General features: G+C 39.9%; 1 protein-coding gene across 1 annotated transcript; it reads left to right on the top strand.

Annotated features, from left to right (window-relative positions):
* The first annotated feature begins 578 nt into the window (after positions 1 to 578).
* cox7a2l (cytochrome c oxidase subunit 7A2 like) lies at positions 579 to 6,153 on the top strand. The gene is made up of 3 exons (XM_083993879.1): positions 579 to 729; positions 4,608 to 4,742; positions 5,770 to 6,153. Exons 1-3 carry the CDS (start codon positions 658 to 660, stop codon positions 5,911 to 5,913), a joined length of 351 nt encoding a protein of 116 aa, XP_083850005.1. The 5' UTR covers positions 579 to 657; the 3' UTR covers positions 5,914 to 6,153.
* The last annotated feature ends 8,942 nt before the right edge of the window (positions 6,154 to 15,095 follow it).

The raw sequence follows: 15,095 nt of genomic DNA, 5'->3' as shown, positions 1-15,095 counted from the left end.
GAATTTAAGGCAGGTCCTTCATTTCCTGTCTTACATTGGACAAACTGATTAATCCAGGTGTGTCTGACCATTGTGACTACTCAGACACACCTGGATTAATCAGTGTGTCCAATAATGTAAAACAGGAAATGAAGGACCTGCCTTAAATTCAGGAAGTGGTGGAGCTCAGCTGTGCACAGAGCCCTATGTTCATGATTGGGAAATAGCGGCGGTAGGTGGTGCAACCGACCAAAACACAAAATCAAAACGTGATTTGCGTGCTGCAAACAAAATTTTTGAAGGTGAATATTCGGGCTGTAGCCTAATATTGTTGTCAGTCATATCAGTAGTAGGCTATTTCAAATTAACATGATTCCTTAGTGATAATATTATTGGGTGATTTTATGATTACTTGCCATACATTTATTATATATAGGGTTAGTTATATTGCTCCTTTAAGGCACTGCGATATTAAAATGAAACAATTGTATCATTAGTAGGATCAAGGCATCATTTTAGTGTTTTTTTTTCCCCTAGCCCGCCACTTTAATTTTCAACAGGCAGCGGAAGTGGGCAGCTTGCTGTGACGCCACTTTCCGTCGACGGTCGCAGCAGGAAGACCCTTCACCGGGTGGGATTTGTTGTGAACGACACCTCTCGTCGTCCTTCAGCTGTAAAATGTACTACAAATTCAGCGGTTTTACCCAAAAGCTGACGGGAACTGCTCCTGCGGCCGCCTACAGCCCTCAGGTGAGTCCGGGCAGCCGAGAGAAACCGAGCCGGTAACCGGAAAGAGGTGACCTTCACGTCACCGCGTTGGATAAGCGACCGCGATTAGGTTTCGTGTTCCTACTGTGGCTTCAATATTCACTTTAAAAACGTTTAATATCTTCTAATATCTATCAAAAAACAATCAAATGTATTATTTATGTTGTGAGTTTTACGATTTGTTCGAAAATAACCGGAAATTTCGGTATCTTTTGTTAAATTAGGCTATTACAGGATCCCTCGAGCTGTTATCATCTCATCTTCATTTTGACTAATTGGGTCATTTCATTATCCAGCAATATAAGTTGTATTTAATTTATTTATGTAAAACTTTAAGTCAAATTATATTTAGAGAGAGATAGTGACCTTTCTTTCTATTTTCTTTTTTTCCCCCTGTTTCTTGTTATTTCTTTCTTTTTTTCTACATAAACATGGATTGTTTCTCCTCTGCTGTCTTATCACACAGCCTCTATTTAACCTTTACCCAGAAAGGTTATTTCCAATCTGTTGATCTGGCCTTCATGTGAATTTACAGCCAATTTCTAAATCCAGTGGCCTCTCTGCAGCTTCTGCCAGATGTGACCTTTATTATTGCTCCTCTGTCCTTTATGCTGCTGCTTCTTTTGTTATTCTGTGATAGAGAGTCAGACTGTTGTCCAGCTTCCCCACGTATCTGTTTAAAAGTCACATATTCAACTTTTAAATTACTTTTTGTTCGAAGAAAATAGAGCCCGATAGGCCTACATTTTTGGAGCGCAGTTAACCCAACCTTTCTTGTTTTATGTCCTTCAACTGCATTACTATTGTCATTGAATTATGTGCTTATTGTTTCTCACCTAATCAATCAATCAATCGTTTAGTGGATAAACTGGCAGAAAATATGGAAAAGTATCAATTCAATCCACTTTGAGTCCAAGTAAACAGCTTGAAATATCTTGTTGCAGAGACAGAAAATGTTAATATATATTAGAGTCAGATCATGCATGACTGAAATATTTGTTGATTATTGACTTAACGATTAATCAACCAGTAATTCCAGTGTTTCTCTTTTCATGCTACTTGGTAGACTTCCTCTGTAGTATGGCGCAAAGGGGAAGAAGTTTTTCAGCCTCTAAATCACAGCCACAGCTATAAGCTATTCTTTAGATTGAAATTTCACAAACAAACAAGATAAATAGAGTTTATAAACAGCTGAGATTAAAATAACCTGAAGTAAATGAATAAATAAGTTAGTTAAAAGGCCATGAGGACAAATTCCGTAATTACAATAATACATAAAAGTCCTACAAATCAGCGGTTGCCCTGCGTTCGCCTGCTGCCTATTACTGATACAAGTGGGGAAACCTTTAATAGATTGCATTGCTCTAAAATTAAAACACAGGTGGGCTGATGCCTCCTCGATGTCAGTGATGACAATCAGACATTCAAACGACTCACAGTGGTGAGTGCAATGACCGTCATGAGTAATGAAGTAAATAGCACTGTGGTGGTTACCTCCCCCTCAAAGACACATGCAAAATTTAAATGGTGCTAACACAATCAGGCAGCAGCCATAATAAACCAATAACATTACTTATCATAATAAAACAATAACAGTGGCTGTTCTGCGTAATGAGTGCATTAGCTTTCCATGCATGTGTTTTGTTGATAATGCTTCCATATTTCATCTTTGATTGCAGTAAATGCAGTGAATATAAAAGCTGATCTAGATCCCTCATAACTTGAATAGAGGCAGATGGCATGGTGCTGAGATGAAGTCTATAATTTAGCAGCAATTTTGTATTCTAATTAAGCCCATGTGAGTACAGCAGACGTGTTAAAACAGCAGCACTTTCACTCAGACGTAAATGGAGCAGGCCACAATAAAGCAGGTTATAGTGTGTGGATAATTTGTCAACTCCATTTCCAGTCTCATATGAGTAATTTTGTTGCCAGAGGAGGTATTAACCATTGTGTGAAGTAGCATTTGATCAAATCTGAAATCTGTCAAATATTTTTTTACCACATATTTAGTCATTTTTTAACTCTGTGCAGAGTAATTTTTCCTTCTGTGCCTTTGCCTCTGAGTGCGGGTGTCTGTGGTGCAGCTACTTAGGAAACAAAAATAACATGAATTTTATTTTATCATTTAAAAAATACACAATTTTCTTATTCTTTGCAATTCTTCTCCGTATTCCTCAGCATCTTGCACATCGCAGCACACCATCTCTGGGATAACAAGTCATGCGGGGGGAAATACAGGAAGCAATCTCGCGCCGAGATGAGTTCCTGCTGCAAACACTTTTAGTTAAGCCTCGCGTGGCAAGTAAAAAAAATGATCTGCTTTCAGTGCCTCTGCGTTTTCATATGTCAGATTTAATTTCCCCGCTCCCACACTGTCTGCCTCCACACATGCTTAACTAGGTAATGGGTCTGCCAGTGATTTCTTTTTCAAAATGAAGGTGGGTGAGCGAGGAGCTTCCTCCAAGTGTGGGGTTTGTTAAAGAGGCACACGTGTACTCCATTAACACCACAACGTACCCCTGGTTTATTCACTTAAAGTATTTATCGGAAAGCTTTCCAAAATGAATGGAGCTGAAGAGATCACAACAACAATCACAAAGGATGCTTGAAGTGTCTACAATAGTCTACAAAATGTGTGTCTGGCAGCAGTAGATAAGCAGCGCGTCAAAATCCTCTGTCAACGCTTCCAGATTTATCGTCGAACACCTCGAGACAAATATAATCCTACGTGTTAATACTCTGTAGTTTGCAGTGTTTAACTACCACTCGAGATGCTCTTTAATAATCTAAACAGGCACTCGAGCAGTTGAACAAGTGGAGCCATAATGTGCACGACGAGATGAACCGAGTTCTCATGCAATCACTTATTAATGCAGCAAAGCTGAGGTGAGCAGCTTATGCAAAGAGTAGGCTATAGGAGCTTTTGTTGCGTTAAATGTAGAAAGAAACTTGTCGATATTTAAGGAGAAGAGTGAGAGCTGCATCAGCTCTACCTACGTCACATTTATTCCTAGGTTAAACTCTTTTATCCACTGTATCAAGCGCCAAATTAACAAAAATGGTTCCCAATGCTTAAATAGGATGTAAGGGTATACCTGCCAATTTTCTTTTGTGGGCTCTTGACTTGACTCCACCTGTCTAGATATCTGACAGAAATATTTTTTGCTTGGCATTCCCAGATGACAGTCATGTCTCTGAGAAATAATAAAAAGGTCTTGGCTTTCACCGCTTTGCTGGCTAAGCACCACGACCATATCAAACTAGAGAAAATGTGACTAAATAAAAACCTTTTAGAACTGAGATGGAGGTTTAATCGTCGGCTATTTTGGCGAGTCCTAAAATAATTTCTTTCCAGAAATGGCGGCAAACATGTTCGCTGCTTTTGCATATTTTAGTTCATAATGAATTGAACAACAGTATCTGCTTAATCAAAAGAAGACATTTGAAGACCTCATCTTGGGAGCTGTAATGAGCATTTCTATTGTTTTTATAAACCGAATGACTAATTACATTAATTGTAGAAAATGGGAGTAAATGGTTATTAAAGAAATTCATACTGCAGTGCAGTCCTATTTGATAGCTCACATTAAATCTTTTATTCCATTGCCTGATGCTGAGGGTCGCACTTTGTCCTTCAATTTTGTTTTATTCATTTAATTAAATACTTTTTCTGGCTTTTTCTTCTTTCCATCATTTTGTTTCTGTCGTTGTCAAGTTCTTTTACTGACGGGGGCACGCTGGGTTGGCAAGGACGAGTTGTGTGTTTGCATTTTAAATGAGTGTTAAATGTTTTCAATTATTTGATAGAGTTTGTGAAATGTTTTTGTAATGTTGGGTTTTCTTTTTCCCCCATGCAGGGGCTGAGGCCAAGTGTGCCAGCAGAGTCCCCCGCCATGATTTTTGCCTCTCCCACTAAGGTGGTGTCAGAGGCCGGGTCCACAGTGGAGTACATGGGAGCAAACAAGGTTCAGGAGTTCCAGAGGATATTCCAGGTAAGGAAGGAAACAGACTGAAAAATGTGTCTTTTAAAAAAAAAAATATTATTATTATTATTATTTCGTCTGAGACCTCGACAGTCGGCACAGTGAGTCAGCTTTTAATTCAGAAGAAGTCTTCAGAGAGAGGTTTAAGGGTTCAACTTTATCAGTCGCTGCAGTGGAGATTCATAAGTGTTAGGCAGTGACTGGTATTCATTTCACTCTCTGTCCTTAATGGCCTTCTGCTTCTCCTCTCAGTATTCATCACACAAGAGGCAGCGAGGGAAATAATGAAAGAGACTCAGAAGTTTAGCGGAGCAATCACTCAGACGAATGGAAATCATCTCGATTGACTGCTGCGCTTTTATAAATTCAAGAATATTTTTGATTAAAGTGTAGAAATTCTGACCTTTCAAATTCCATATCAGAGAAAAGATGTTCTTACTTTTTTCATTACCAAACTACCAGGCCATCTTCATTCTTCAAATGTTAATATTAAGACTGTCGGAGTTAATGCGATGGTCACGCGTCAATGCAAATTCATATTAACACTACGATTTTTTTTTTTTGATACATGATTAACAATGTTTTGGTTTTTTTTTTTTCTTCTTCATTTAGCCTGACCCGTATCTAATCGTCTCTGCTAACAGTTCCCATCCAGATTGTGCTGTCATGTTTTTATTTGAGTATATGTTTTATGCTACAAGTAGTCAAGGGTTTCTAGTGGATAGTACTTGAAGTTATCCAAAACACTGCTTTAACGCAAAATATCCCTTTTAAGGTACATTTTTAACAAACAAAAAACCTGGAATTAAAATTAGATTAATTTAGATTAAATATTTGAATTGATTGACAGCCCTAATATGATGATTGCAGTGTACATTCTCATCAGAAAGTGTAAGTGTAAAGAGTGAGAGTAATTCAAGAAAAACCCATTTAATTTAAGTTCAATCTAAAAAGACTCTGTACTACCTGTTCTGTTCAAAAATAACATAATTTTATTTCTTTTTCTTCAACCGATCCCCTACGTTTTTCCCCCCAGGCGCCCGACGGTGTCCCGATTCACTTGAAGGGCGGCGTCCCCGACAGGCTACTGTACCGCACCACCATGGCTCTGACTATAGGAGGCGCTCTCTACTGCCTGGTCGCTCTTTACATGGCAGCACAGCCCAACAAAAATAAGTGACCAACCAACACAAACCCAGGATCCTTGTCTGTAAACACGTCTCTCTGCCGTAACCATGATGACCACACCCGACGTTCACCGCCTCCGTCTGCCGTCGCCACGCCGCTACCGCCACCGCCGCTGCTGCCGCCTCTTGGGACTTTTAGACCATCATCACACACACACACACGACGATTACGATCAAAATGTCTGTCTTCTTTGTAAAAAGTCTAAATTAATAAATTTTAAGGGGAAACAAATGTAAAAGATGCCGTGGATGTGTCGTTATTACCAGTCAACTACAGACGTGGACAAATTTGTTAGTACCCCTCCGTTAAAGGAGAATTCCGATCATCACAAAAACGCGGGGAAAACACGGATTTAGGAGGAAAAAAAAGATTTTGGATGGGGAAAAAGAATCAATATGAATATAACTGCTTTTTTCCCCTATCCAAAAAATTTTTTTTACTCCAAAATCCATGTTTTTGTCCTGTTTTTGTCTTTGTTGATATGGAAACAATCCCGAGCTCGACAGTCGACTAGTAAGGTCTACCCAGGAAGCTGGAGTAAACAGAAGTACGTAATAAAAAAAACAAACAGTTACCACTGCTCTCTCATATTAACAGAGTTATGCACACTCAGTGTTGTGTGGAAAGGAACTGGTGGATGTTGCAAAGCATTTGTAGTGATATTTTGAGCATTATATAGAGGCCAAAGTCACCGTTAGAAGAACTGCCCCCATTACTTCGCTGTTTAACTCCAGCAGGAGGAGAGCTAGGTCCGGTCTGCACGTATATTTTTCTCAGATTTTTTCCTATGGTCGCACTCTGGGACCTAGATCTGTAGAGCGTTACTTAGGAAATGACCGGAATTCTCCTTTAAAGAAAGAAAAACCCACAATTGTGACTGAAACCCTGAAACTGACAAAAGTTATAATAAATAAACATTTAGTGACCCACAATTCAAAAGCAATGTCTGATTTTCATTTGGTAACTTCACAGAGTTTTTATTGATAATTACTTTTGTCAGTATCAAGTTATTTCAGTGACAATTGCGGGTTTTTCTTTCTTCAACAGAACGGTACCAACAATTTTGTCCATGTTTGTAACAGATGCATGGACATGATGTGTGAAGCTTTATTTTTAATAGGATTTGGCCCTATACCATCTCCCTCCGCTCTTACATATGCCAAAATAGAAGCGGACATGTGAACATGGTTGTTGTTTTTTTTACAGTAGTGCTGACACAAGCATGATGGAGACACCCAGACTCAGTGGGGAACATAGCTGCTGCTCACTTGGCTTAAGTACCGGCTCATTCAGTATTTATATGTGTGGGCCCTGGTGTGATTTCAGATGCTCCTCACTGAGTTCGGAGGGTGGGAGGTTGATTCAGACGGACACGTTGGCCGTTCCACATCAAGCTGCTCTGAAACACAGATGATCATCTCAGAGTGGGTTGAGATGGGCAACATACGATACGTCTTCTCATCTTATAGACACTTGTATGTAGAGTAGTTGTGGAGGAAATGCCCCTATCTTCCACTCAAGAGATGTCTGGCCTTCGGTGTAGCACCACAAGAAGTGAGCTTTATACAACCGTGACAAATATACGTCGTTTGAAAGCTCTAAAGTCTCCTGATTCTTTGGGAGCAGAGCGGTTTATCATCCCCATATCGCTGCAACAGCTGCGGAAATAGACCTGGTTCAGATTTATGGCTACGACTCCAGAGTTTTCAGCACAAAGGGTCTTATGTTCTCCCCCCTCCCTTTTTTTTATGACAAAAACAAATAGTCAAAGTAAAGTGAAAAATGTACCATATTTCTCTTTAACTTCTTCCGCGACTCTGACTTTCTGGTTGTAAAATTTTTTTTAAAAGCTCCTTTCAAAGAAGATCAAGATCGTGACTGGAGTTCTTTATTTTCAGGCTTTTGAACAGAAACAAGCGAAGCCGCAATACCACACTGTTAAAACACTCTCACAAATAAAAGTCATATTGCATCAGCATCAAAAATATACCTAAAGCACCGAACGCAAACATACCCATTATACAGAATTATGATTATTATTATATATTATTCATGTAAATGGCCTTTGAGGTAGAGGCTGGTAACTAGTGAATGTTCCTCCTGGGATCAATAAACTCTGAGCTTGACCTATAATAATACATCATACACCCTACAGCATCATGTTTAATACATTCATCCAGCATTTCACACAGGTATGAGAGGATTTAAATATATCTATTTAATGGGATAGTTCCCAAAATTCTGCTCTTCCTGGTCCGTCCAAATCTTGCGCGATTTGCACCCAGTTCACGGCTCCGCAAATCGCGTGAGATTTGGACGGACCAGGAAGAGCAGTGCTGGGAGCTTCCGCTACAAACAAGCTTAAAACATAGACTCATTTAATTTTTTTCAATACAAACTTCAATACAAGAGGGACATTACAGACGAGCACTATGGAGGTATTTGGATGTTTTTTTGGTGTGTTTTTTGGACGAAGAAAGGTGAGCTCCGTACGCAACCGTCATATGGACATGCAGTGCTGCACCGCTGTAACTCAGAGAAGTCACGGAGGACTCTGAAACTTCTCCCAGCCCTTAGTCGACATGAGGGTGAGTAGATAATGAGTGAAATTTGAATTTTGGGTGAACTATCCCTTTAAATAAATGTTTCATTATTTATCTCGCAATATCTTAATTGAAATTGAACGGAAGTAGATGATCTGAGCTTTCCCATGTGTCAGTCTTCATCATCAGATATTGTCTCATTGTCTCATTTTCCATTATATCTCCTGATATTATTAGCTGTTTGACGACTTTAATCTATAATTTATTCTCTATAGGTTTACTGCTGTCCATTTCTTTACTGAAGTCTTCTCTGTCTAATGCCCGCCACCTTAACTCTCAACAAGAGGTGGCCTTCACTGATGTGACTGATTGGTACAGTCCTCACACAGCTCCACTTGTAATCAGTAGCATACACTCACATAACCCGATGTGTTGAGTACAGTCATCAGGACAAGGGAGTGTGTGTTTTTCATCATTTCATCAGATTCACGCAACAACGATCTATACACCTTCAATTTACAGCGGACATTAAGCACTTTAAAGTTACAGTTTACACTGTAAAGGTGCTTTTAGTGCTTTTTTTTCATTTATAGGAGGTTCTGCAGCAGAGCGATGATCCTACACACAGACATGGAAATCAATGATTTTTTGTGGAGAGACAGTGGAGTGGCCTTGACCTGAATCCAACCAGTCACAAACCAGCTCATTTTTTTATTTATTAAACCTTTATTTAACCAGGTAAAGCTTATTGAGATGTAGGCCAAGAGGTGAACTACACAAAAAAATTCAGTTTAAAGCAAATTAAAATCATTTCATTATATGATAAGCTGTCTAATAACATTTTGACCCCTGAAATCAAAGGAATATGGATAAACATGTGTTTCTTACAACCAAATATTCACCTCATATACTCAATGTTTCATTCAGTCATCAATAAAAACATGTCTCTTTTGTACAATAAGGCTTACATTTGGATATTCTTTCTTTCTAAAGTCTCATCAGGTCCTCAAAAACCCTTGAAAAATAAAACAGCCAGAGTTTTTCTTTTTAATTAATGGATAGCAGTGAAAGAGTTTTATTTATTAAAACATGGCGCCTTAATTTGTCAGGCTGGCTCAGCTCTGGACCTCCCTTTGTCACGGCATCAATACTTTGCACCCTGAGGAAAAACCTTATGATGGATAATTGATGATAGCGCTGATTTAAAAATGAATTTGACTTGGATAATGAGCACTGTTAATAAATAAAGACACACAGGGCATAATTTGAAAAGCGTCTCAGGCCAAAACAGCCCACTCTATACAGATAACAGTGTTTTCATGCAGATGAGTTCCAGCTGTGGGTTGGTGGTGATGGTTACTGTACACCTACAGTGGTTTATTTCTGCTGTAAAGTGCTGGTTTCACAAAATTCAATAAGTGATCATGACTAATAGGTGACTGATGACTGTGGAGGCAACAACATATAATTCACTTCATTTCCATACTGGATATTATTATGGACTCAAACCATGTTGTAGTTGAGTCACTAAACCCAGTATGAGTCCAGTTTCAGGTCCCTCGTGTTCGGAGAGTCCGAGAGTCAGAGTTGAGTCTCCTCTACATCAAACACACACACACAACAAAGCTGTAAACAATCTGAAATGAGTTAATTTATGATCTGTTTCATAGATTTCATAGTAATATCATGTTTTTCATAAAGGCAAAAGATTACACATGCTTTTCTACGCAATCAATCGTTGTTTCTTATATTCCTCAACATAAACTGACCGTTATTTCTAGGCTAATTCGATGTCATGACGCAATTACTTGTTATTTCTTGGCTATTTCTTGACATTAACATTTAATTAGCGGCCTGTAAATTAAAGGGTTGTTGTGTATATTTGTACCTGTGGGAATTTCAACTGTTCTTTCTGTTTGCTTTTTACAATGGGCTGTTTTGACAGAAGTAGCTATAAACTCTAGGTGCATGACATAAGTTACATTTACACTGTGATACATATTCTTATCAAACTCATAAAAAAAACAAAAGTGGAATAAGTCTTGATTTCCGTGTCCTCGAGTACAATAACACTGCTCTTAGTGTAGGCCCTATAGACAACCCTCCCCCGTTTGTGGAGAACATGCTGAGAGATGACTCATCTGACCATATCACTTGTATCCACATCCCTGTAGATTAGCGCCTGTGGTTTTCATCTTCATAATGGGAGGGGGGAGGTTTATGCACTATATGGGCCCTCCATAATTTCCCCTCCTTGTGTGATGGTTGACGCAGTCTGATCACGTCCTGCCTCTTCTCCTGAGGAGGAAGAAGCTGCTCTGCTGACAAATGCACTGGCATCATGATCATCAAAATGTGAGTTGCCACCCGCAGTCTCAGACCCTCGGTGCTCACGTCTTTCCCAAATGCAGATGTCACTTTAGCCCCTTTACTATTTAAACAGCAGCCAGCTGAACATCTTTGCAACATCTGTGCTCCGGAGATGAAGTTACAGCTTCTCCTTTTGGGGCCAAAAATCTGGATGAACTGGGCCTGTTCAGCATCTTGTATGTATATGTAACTGTCTGTTGGATGTTAATTGCTTAGTTGCACCATTGCGCCCACGTTGCATCTGCATTCATTCAGGTTTTTCCTGTAATTTGTCACCGGCCTGCATCTGAGAAACCACTTGAAGGTGCAAAACGGGGAAAATTAAACTTTCTTCTTCTTCTTTTCACAGTTTTTCAGTCATTGTCCTCTCACTGAAGCTGTTCTCAGAAAAACATAATCGCCACCTCGGCGCCTCATACCTGGTTGTGATAATAAACCCTGTACCTGCTTTTCATCGAGGAATCCTTCAGCATCCCCCTAATTCCTCCTCCCCTCCGTCTCCCCCTGTCTCCCACCGTCACGACAGCCCCACTTGAGCATCTCTCAGTGACAATAGATCCTTTTGTTGTTGCTCCTCTGCCCGACAGGAGAGACACGACGACTCAATAACATGTTTACCACGCAGTAACACAGCAACTCCAACTGTTAATCAAGCGCACACCTGGGGGGAGTGTGAACACAGAAAACTGGGGCAAAGGCAGAGACAAAACACAGGAAGAGAGTGGTGTGTGGAGAGGGGTGGAGGGGAGGGTGAGAAATAAGTGGTTGGTTGTTACAAATGGAGGATGGGTGTGACTTATCGCAAGAAAATTGAAAATGTAATCCCCTTTTTACGGGATGAGTCCCCTCTCATGATGAAGCTGCTTCCATCTTGTCTCATGAGCCGCTTGTCTCTCCTGTCAGCAGCCGCCCCGCTGTGAGATAAATCATTGTAAAAATGACTTCTCTGTGGTTGTTATGGCAGATTTCAGATCGTTCTCATTGTGAATGTGTTATAAAATGACACAATCCTGGAGGACAATGGTGAAGCTCATCTTCTGCTTCATTGCGAAACCATTTTTTATTCTAGTTATAGACATACATTAAACATTTTCTGACATTATAAAGAAGAATTATAATAGAAGATGGTAAATCCCCTTTTTTTAACTAGTTGTACACAAAGATGCAAATATTAACTGTCTCTATGTTTGATTTTAAAGCTGCATTAACTGATCTGTACCCTGTTATGTCCTCAATGTGACATCCATAACGGTGAGGACGGTGAGTGATGAGGACTGTCTGAAATGTTAAACTCACATTGGGTGTATTGTTATTGTTGGAAGAAAATCCAACAGTTTTGGATAAAGATCCAGAGGGAAATCGTCAGCTCTACTTATCATGTAGTTTGTATTCAGTCCACATCTTTATATTTCAAAATAAAAGTCTGTTTATGGCAGTGAGTAGAAATACTGGACCCAAACTGCAATAATAACTGGACAGAAAACGTATCAAACACGAGTGCTGGGATAAATTTGCACATCAAAGAATGTCATAAAGGTGTGTAATAAGACAGAAAAAAGATCCCCGAACTGAGACATTTAATATGGGTAAGAAATAGTTGACAGTGATTTTCACGTGGGAGTTTTCCTTATTTTTCATTTTGTTTGTTTTTTGTTCGTTTCTTTTCCATTTTATTTCTAATAAATCCATTCTAGTTTTCTCCTCCTCTGTGTTTTGAATGAGGTGTTTTTGTTCCCCTTAGTTACTGTGCTGAGTAATCTATCATGACGGTGCTGGAAGGAGAGTCAAAGGAACATAAATATCTGAAAACTTTTTTTTTTTACTATGCAGTAAATAGTTGAGACATTTCACTGGATAAGTGAAAACTTTTACCTGCAAGTGGTTTTAGATGAGAAGTCCAGGGGATCCACTCAGACACCACCACGTTGTGAAAACTGCCCGGACAAACTGCGTTTACATCAAGCAGACGCAGAGCAACATTAATATTCATCCAGCGTTGCTTTCTGGATTGGAGACAAATCGAAAATCCAATATTCACAACTTTTTTCATCAACCCCCGGGACAAATCCTGTTCTTCTGTTCAGCTAGTTAACTTCGATCTTCTGGAAGTTTGTGTTTACAGGATACCCATCCATCTATTTGCTATACCTTAAGTTTGGGCATTAATTCTGTATTCTCCACTGCAGGAACAATGTTTTCAGGTTGCAGAGACAATATAGATGACATTACAGCACAGAGAGCAGAGGGCACTTAATTCAGAGGGTAGTGTAGTACTCTTTCTGTTTGTCTCTGCTCACAGGGACATTGCAGACGCATAATAGCTCTGCAAACAGCAAATGCATGGCAGGAACAACTGCTTAGCAGGAGTGTGGAGTGACAAATTACCTCTGCTCACTGTGCCTGCCACAATAGCACCAAAACAAACAGTGAATAAATAAAGTTCTCTGAGACTGAAAGAGGAGAGGGTTTTGTGAAACAGCATCAGCAGCAGCTTGTGTTGTGTTGTGGTGTGTGTGCATGAAACAACAACAAGTGGGAATGAATGAGCTCATGGTTTTCTCAAGAGACAAAGAGAGACGAGTTTAGACAATCTCAGCAATCCCCTAGAAATACAACACTTGCATTTCATGGAGGCTGAAGGTGAAATCGGGGTGAGGTTCAGCCCCGATAGGGTCGAAACCAGCCTTTGTCTCGGTGGCACCCTCTGTTCTCCAAGGGGCAACTCTTCACCACGTCCTCAGCTCTCTATATTTAATTACGTATCCGAGCCAAGGTGCAAAATAGAAAAAGAAAGAAGGAAAAAAAAAAACCGCCAGAGCGAGCAAAGGTAAGGACGGTAAATGGAGGTAACAGCATGAGGTCGGAGTGGATTTCACCAGGGAGAAAAGGAGGGAGAGAGTGAGGCGTGAAAAAAGGTGCATTGATTGGCGTTGTAAGTGAATGTAGGCTACTTAAATGGCTTTGAGATTCTCTCTTGCTCCCTGTATGGCTTTTGAAAATGTGTTATTCCCTCTTTTTTCTTTTTCCCTCCAGGCTATTTTTCTCTGTTCTTCCATGGCAACAACCTTATGTAAGAGATCAAACCCAGGGCAGAAGGACAGCAATGCCCCCGGCTGCCAGACTGATACTATTCACCAATCAGCAATTATATTAGACAGCAAATTCCACATTGCAAAAATGGTATTTCATTTTTTTTCACCCCCTCTGGACATAATTACAGTATTCAGTTGTATTGTCTTGTAAGTATCTGCAAACAACATCCCTCATTTACTTTGCCAATTTGACACTGCGGTGCAGAAAATGCAAGTTTCATCTGGTTATTGAGCTGCGAGGGAGAAACTGGAGAGGTGGGCGGCATGAAAGGAGTAAAATTAATGTTCCTAAAATGAAAGTGAATCAATATGGTTGCCCCGAGGAAGTGAAAAGGTGGAATGAGAATGAGAGCGGGAGAGGGAGGAGGGTGTTGAAATAGTGTTGGAGCAAGATTAATGGTTGTTTAAAAAGGAACTGTATTCATCAGCAGAGAGCTTCAGGTGCAGAAGCGTGTGTGTGTGTGTGTGTGTGTACAATTTGTACTAAGTATTTAACTCTCTAACATCCTCCACATAACTACTTCAGTAAATAACCACCCAACCATGATACTGATTACTTTGTATTACTTTGAAAATGAGCGAGTCTCCATCTCGTCTTCTCTTCATTCAAACGCTGATGATGCCTTCAATAACACACACACACAAAGTGATGATCCAACAGCCCCATCTAGAGGTTTCAAGCTTTTTTTTTTTAGATCCAGTCACAAAACCTTTAAAGGGATAGGTCAACATTTTTGCAAATTGGCCCATTGCCATAATCCCTATAGTCATAGCAGTAGGTTCGTTGCCTTTAATTGTCAGTGCAAGCTATTTTTAGAACAGTGGAGAAGAGCCGCGAGCTGCTCAGAGCTACGTTATGGAGGCTCATAGGATTTCTTGGTTTCCCTCATCAAACTCATCAAATACACAATTCAACAACTCTGAAACACTCTCGTGGACATGTTGTGACCTGCACATTCACCAGGCTATGAGATAATAACAGGACGTTACGAGACAGAGTTGTTTTCGAGGCAAATTCATGCAAAACCGCTGATGCGCATTCCCGTTGGGAGCAGCTTTTTGGCAAAAGGTCTCTGCATTTACCGTTTTGGAGTTGTTGGATTGTGTATTTGATGAGTTTGATGAGGGAAACCAAGAAATCCCTCTGTAGCGTAGCTCTGAGCAGCTTG

Source organism: Trachurus trachurus (assembly GCF_905171665.1).
Source record: "Trachurus trachurus genome assembly, chromosome: 19".
Lineage (NCBI taxonomy): Eukaryota > Metazoa > Chordata > Actinopteri > Carangiformes > Carangidae > Trachurus > Trachurus trachurus.
The sequence above is the reverse complement of the archived record's forward strand: the minus strand, read 5'-3'. Positions and strand labels throughout refer to the sequence as shown.